This window comes from Sceloporus occidentalis, unplaced genomic scaffold, assembly GCF_023333645.1.
Source record: "Sceloporus occidentalis isolate IW3139 unplaced genomic scaffold, rSceOcc1.0.p SCAF_176, whole genome shotgun sequence".
Taxonomy (NCBI): domain Eukaryota; kingdom Metazoa; phylum Chordata; class Lepidosauria; order Squamata; family Phrynosomatidae; genus Sceloporus; species Sceloporus occidentalis.
Window position 1 is genome coordinate 1,157,120 of NW_028317156.1, and position 5,381 is coordinate 1,162,500.

At 51.4% G+C, this 5,381-nt stretch overlaps 4 protein-coding genes across 4 annotated transcripts; 2 read left to right on the forward strand and 2 right to left on the reverse strand.

Annotated features, from left to right (window-relative positions):
- Positions 1 to 612: 612 nt before the first annotated feature.
- Positions 613 to 1,005, reverse strand: LOC149278989 (histone H2A type 2-B). The gene has a single exon (XM_089501589.1). The coding sequence runs from the start codon at positions 1,003 to 1,005 to the stop codon at positions 613 to 615; it is 393 nt and encodes a 130-aa protein (XP_089357715.1).
- A 350-nt stretch (positions 1,006 to 1,355) lies between these two features.
- LOC149278990 (histone H2B 1.1) lies at positions 1,356 to 1,736 on the forward strand. Its single transcript, XM_089501541.1, has one exon. It carries the CDS (start codon positions 1,356 to 1,358, stop codon positions 1,734 to 1,736), a length of 381 nt encoding a protein of 126 aa, XP_089357667.1.
- Positions 1,737 to 3,695: 1,959 nt separating this feature from the next.
- LOC149278991 (histone H3) lies at positions 3,696 to 4,106 on the forward strand. The gene has a single exon (XM_089501590.1). The coding sequence runs from the start codon at positions 3,696 to 3,698 to the stop codon at positions 4,104 to 4,106; it is 411 nt and encodes a 136-aa protein (XP_089357716.1).
- Positions 4,107 to 4,259: 153 nt separating this feature from the next.
- Positions 4,260 to 5,367, reverse strand: LOC149278992 (histone H1.5-like). Its single transcript, XM_089501591.1, has 2 exons — positions 4,558 to 5,367; positions 4,260 to 4,310 (listed from the first exon to the last, which is right to left on the reverse strand). Exons 1-2 carry the CDS (start codon positions 5,365 to 5,367, stop codon positions 4,260 to 4,262), a joined length of 861 nt encoding a protein of 286 aa, XP_089357717.1.
- Between the last annotated feature and the right edge of the window lie 14 nt (positions 5,368 to 5,381).

Here is a 5,381-nt window from a genome sequence, read left to right on the forward strand (position 1 = left end):
ATGAATGACTCGAAATGATCCGATTCACTTTACTGATCTGAACTTCGCATCACTACTTTGGGGTATATGAAGGGTTAATCCCTTCTTAGCAATTAAGCTTTCAGAGGCAAGGGAGATGTGTACAATGGAGCTACTCACGGGTCTCTCTCACAGTGATTATCAAATTCATTAATACGCTCCCCAGACCATTGCCAGCTACACAATCATCACACAGCTGAGGAACTCCCCGGCTTCTGCCACTTTAATCTGCGGTAAACCACAATTTCCTATGCAATGCTGCCACCGTGTGGTCGCACTTGCCCACCCACCTTTCTTGAGAACCATATTTATCCATTTAAGTGCTGGCAGCTTTGCCTCGAATCTTAACCCAGAAACGGCCGGGGGGGGGCGGTAGGGTGTATGATGTAGCCTGTATGAATGGTGTTTAACCACCGTTAAGCTCACCAACTAAACATCGGGCTGGAAAACTGCAGTGGAAAGCAGTTGCCTTTAAAGAAGTTTGCAGTATGTTTATAGCAAGACAGATATAGCTTGTTCCAGAGATTATGGGTGTCTCTGAAAAGAGCCTTTGGTGATGTTTGCTAATTGCCCTGCGGTTACCGATTACTGCACTCACTTGCTCTTGGCAGGTTTGTGGCTCTCTGTCTTCTTGGGCAAGAGCACCGCCTGGATGTTGGGTAGAACACCTCCCTGAGCAATGGTGACCCCGCCGAGCAGCTTATTGAGCTCCTCGTCGTTACGAACGGCGAGCTGCAGGTGGCGAGGAATGATACGGGTCTTTTTGTTGTCGCGTGCAGCGTTACCAGCTAACTCCAGTATCTCAGCAGTCAGATACTCCAACACCGCTGCCAGATACACGGGTGCGCCGGCGCCTACTCTCTCGGCATAATTACCCTTGCGAAGAAGCCTATGCACACGGCCGACAGGGAACTGCAGACCAGCACGGGAAGAACGTGTCTTTGCCTTAGCACGAACCTTTCCACCTTGTTTTCCTCTGCCAGACATGCTTTCGCTCAACAACCGGCTAATCGGTCAGTTAACTGTGAAGTTCCTTACGAAGATACGCCGCTCACTTACCCTGCTATTTGTAGCTTCCCCCCGTGACACTCTTCGTCGCTGATTGGTTCCTTTTCAAAACAGCCAATCGGGTGGAAATAGTCTGAGACACCAATCGGTGTAGGCACTGCGTTTCATGGGCGGCCGCATCTTCTCACGTGACAACCTCATCGAATCGGACGCGAGACAGCAGAACGGCCTTATTTGCATGCGGTGCCTATAAAGGGAAGGGCCTGGCGCGGTAATTTCAGTGTTAATCACGATCTCTTGATTTGCGTGCTGAAAGGAAAGCAGACGCGATGCCTGAGCCAGCCAAATCTGCGCCTGCTCCGAAAAAAGGCTCTAAGAAAGCTGTTACGAAAACCCAGAAAAAAGATGGGAAGAAGCGCAAGAAGAGCAGAAAAGAAAGCTACGCGATTTATGTCTACAAGGTACTGAAGCAGGTGCATCCCGACACTGGCATTTCCTCCAAGGCCATGGGCATCATGAACTCGTTTGTCAATGACATCTTTGAGCGCATTGCCGGGGAAGCTTCACGCCTAGCCCACTACAACAAGCGCTCCACTATCACTTCTCGGGAGATTCAGACTGCTGTACGCCTCCTCCTTCCTGGAGAGCTGGCCAAGCACGCTGTGTCCGAGGGCACCAAGGCTGTTACCAAGTACACCAGCGCCAAGTAAAGTTCTCCTCGTTCTCTCACTTTATAAACAAAGGCTCTTTTGAGAGCCACCCACATCGTCCATCTCAGAGCTATGTAACTGATCTAGCGCTTTTGTCGGGGACATGCTAGCTCTGGGAAGAGCATTGAAATGTGCTTCTCACTCCTCCAGGTTAGCTGGGGTATCCAGACTGCTTGGGAAGAGAAGCCCAAGGTGAAGGGGCTCCTGTGACGGCACCGACGTGTACTCTGACTGGGTATTCCAGCTAATCGCTGATTTCTCCTGCTGGGACGCCGGAGATTAACCCCTTCACCGCCAGACAGAACCAGCGTTGCAGAGAGAAGGGGCTTCTTTACCACTGTGGCTAACCGAAGCTGAGCTACATTGTGGGTCTGTTGTCCTGAGAAGGACAATGCGTGATCCTGGCAGAGGACACAGCTCTTCAGGAACCTCGGTGGCGCTGTAGTATACGGGCTTTCCCCAATACATAACTCGGTAGTGTCGTGGGGAGGACATGTGGCACACGGACAGGATAACACATGAGGGGACGACAAAGGCATAATAAAATTCACCCACATACCGGGACATACAGAATACAGATAACTACAACAGACGGCACCTATTAGACCTGGGCCGTCCCGGCCCCCTTTCAAGCGAGCCCCGCGCAAGCCTTTGGTGGACACCAGCTGCCGATCCCAGCACATGTTCTGCAAACGGGCCCAACTCCCAGCACTCCGATCCTGCCTGTAGCTCAATCTATAGCCAGACCCAGGCACTGTTCAGCTGGGTATTTCAAGGTGTGCATAGAAAAGCACGGGCAGGCACAAAGACAACATGATCATAGCCTAAGAGAGGGTGTGGGTGGCTCTGAAAAGAGCCGTTGGGTGTTTCAGGGTCACGAGTCAACAAGTTTAACCTCCGAAACCGTACAGAGTACGGCCTTGGCGTTTCAAGGCATACACCACGTCCATAGCAGTAACGGTTTTCCTCTTGGCATGCTCAGTATAAGTGACTGCGTCACGAATCACGTTCTCCAAAAACACTTTGAGCACACCGCGAGTCTCCTCATAGATCAGCCCAGAGATACGCTTTACGCCTCCTCTGCGAGCCAAACGGCGGATAGCAGGCTTGGTGATACCCTGGATGTTATCCCGAAGCACCTTCCTGTGCCTCTTTGCGCCACCTTTCCCGAGTCCCTTACCTCCTTTGCCACGGCCAGACATGATCACACTTACTTCACGAGTTCCACAGCACAATACTCGCTAACGGCCAGCCCGCTTTCTTTTATACGTACTAGACGGACCTGATAGGGAATATATGCTTCACGTTGGTTGGCTGGAGAAGCTTCCAAGCGTGCCTCAGACACCGATTGGCTATTTAGGAATATCAAAGGAAACCGGATATGAACAATTCAAACCAACCTCCTTTGCGCCACTCCCTACACCAAGCCCGCATCTGCTTTCAAAGATGCCTAGCCTTTATTAATCAAACCTCTCTACTGCATCAAGTACCTTAAGCTTCTGCCTCCCTCACCTTCACGTGATCGCTTTCGACGATCCCTCATTTACCACTAGGTGGCAGCATATCGCTGTAAATAAACGCCAAACGGCGGCCAAGATAAAGGCGGGCTTTTAGCTGTCGCCGTATCGCTGTTAACGGTCAGCCAGTACACAGTTTCACTAGGTAGGAGGCTGAACAAAAGAGAGGAGAAGAAATAAATAAAAAAAGAACCGCAGCTAACGAATACATGACCGATTCGAGCATTTAATTTAAATAAATAAAAAAAAGATAACGCTCCACACCGAAGTCTCTTGATCAAAGGCTGGCTTTTTCAAACCTTCGTCCTAGCCTATGAAAAAGAGGGGCGTGATTAAGCGTATCCAATCACATTTACCGCTACTCTATAAAGGGGTTGAGTTAGCCACAGAATCGTTACAGTTACGTTGTATCCGTCGGTGAATCGTATCCGCACGCATCAGTATGGCTCGCACCAAACAGACAGCCCGTAAATCCACCGGAGGAAAGGCTCCTCGGAAACAGCTGGCAACCAAAGCTGCGAGGAAAAGCGCTCCAGCTACCGGGGGCGTGAAGAAGCCACATCGCTACCGCCCGGGCACCGTAGCTCTTAGGGAAATCCGTCGTTACCAGAAGTCTACGGAGTTGCTTATCCGAAAGCTGCCTTTCCAGCGGCTGGTCCGTGAGATTGCTCAAGACTTCAAAACCGATCTACGTTTCCAGAGTTCTGCTGTTATGGCTCTCCAGGAAGCCAGCGAGGCTTACCTGGTGGGGCTTTTCGAAGACACCAACTTGTGCGCTATTCACGCTAAGCGGGTTACTATCATGCCAAAAGACATTCAGCTGGCTCGCAGGATCAGAGGTGAACGTGCCTAAGTAAACGCGGTGTGGGCGAACGCGATCTCCCCACAGCCCCCACAAAGGCTCTTTTAAGAGCCACCACATTGTCACTCAAACGAGCTTGTGGTTTGTGTTTCCCTTCGCATGCACGAAATTAACCCTGTTGTTCGCGCCCAAGCTTGAAACATCTCACACAATTATCCCACTACCGAACGAGCCGTTGAGCGGCCGAGTCCCCGGCTGGGCATAACGAGTAACGGCAAAGCACAATCTTTAAGCCCGCCCCTTATCTCTATTCTGTTACGGACAGAGCTCCGAGCGAGAGCGCTGGCCGAATATGTCAATCTACGCACAAGTATGGGGCTAGGCTTTCAGCGGGAGGCCCAAATAGCCGCGGCCGGGTGATTAAACACTTTTTTCCTTTTTCGGAGGATATGATGGTCCTTAAAAGAACCTTTTGTGAAGAACGAAGTGGGAAAGCACACACCAGAGGCGCTCCAAAACCCATGCCCCCCTCCTCATTTTTTCGGGGCTGCCTTTTTAGCCTTGGGCTTTGCGGGGCTTTTGGCTGCCTTGGGCTTTTGGCTGCCTTGGGTTTTGTGACCTTCTTAGCTGGGCTTTTGCCAGCTTTCTTCGCCTTAACAACCTTAGGCTTCTTGGGACTCTTGGCAGCGGCCGACGGTTTCTTGATCTTTTTCGGGCTTTTCTTCACTCCTGCAGGGGCTTTCTTGGGCGACTTCTTAGGGGTTACTTTTTTAGGCTTTACGGGAGTTTCCTTCTTTGTTGTCTTCTCTCTGCTCTCCGGCTGCTTCTTGTTCAGCTTGAAAGAGCCAGAGGCACCGCTGCCTTTCAGCTGGATCAGGGTCTCTTTAGACACCAAACCCTTGAGAGCGAGCTTCAGGCGGCTGTTATTCTTTTCTACGTCGTAGCCGCCAGCAGCGAGTGCTTTTTTAAGAGCTGCGAGAGACACTCCGCTGCGCTCCTTGGACGCAGAGACTGTTTTCACAATAAGCTCGGAGACACTGGGACCGGACTTCACAGAACGGCTTTTTGCAGCTGCCGGCTTCTTCGGCTGTTTCTTCTTGGCAGAGGTTTCTGCCGGCGGAGGCGCCGGGGAAGGAGCTGTCTCGGCCATCTCAATGCCTGGATCCCGCCACGAAAGAGCTGCAATCGCACGTAAACACGGGGTTAAAACGCCAGAAGTTTGGCTTTTATAGACGAGCTGCCGCACATTCATTGGTTCATGAGCGGTAGCCTGCGAGTCTATGATTGGACGCCGTTTCTGAAACCTCCCCATGCTGCAGGGGCATC

Bases quoted from the DNA above. Each gene is read 5' to 3' on its own strand.
- LOC149278991 (XM_089501590.1), top strand. From the start codon at position 3,696: ATGGCTCGCACCAAACAGACAGCCCGTAAATCCACCGGAGGAAAGGCT.
- LOC149278989 (XM_089501589.1), bottom strand. From the start codon at position 1,005: ATGTCTGGCAGAGGAAAACAAGGTGGAAAGGTTCGTGCTAAGGCAAAG.
- LOC149278992 (XM_089501591.1), bottom strand. From the start codon at position 5,367: ATGGGGAGGTTTCAGAAACGGCGTCCAATCATAGACTCGCAGGCTACC. The intron at 4,311-4,557 runs GTGTGTGCTTTC...CGTTATGCCCAG, and splicing joins TGGGTTTTGGAGCGCCTCTG to CCGGGGACTCGGCCGCTCAA.
- LOC149278990 (XM_089501541.1), top strand. From the start codon at position 1,356: ATGCCTGAGCCAGCCAAATCTGCGCCTGCTCCGAAAAAAGGCTCTAAG.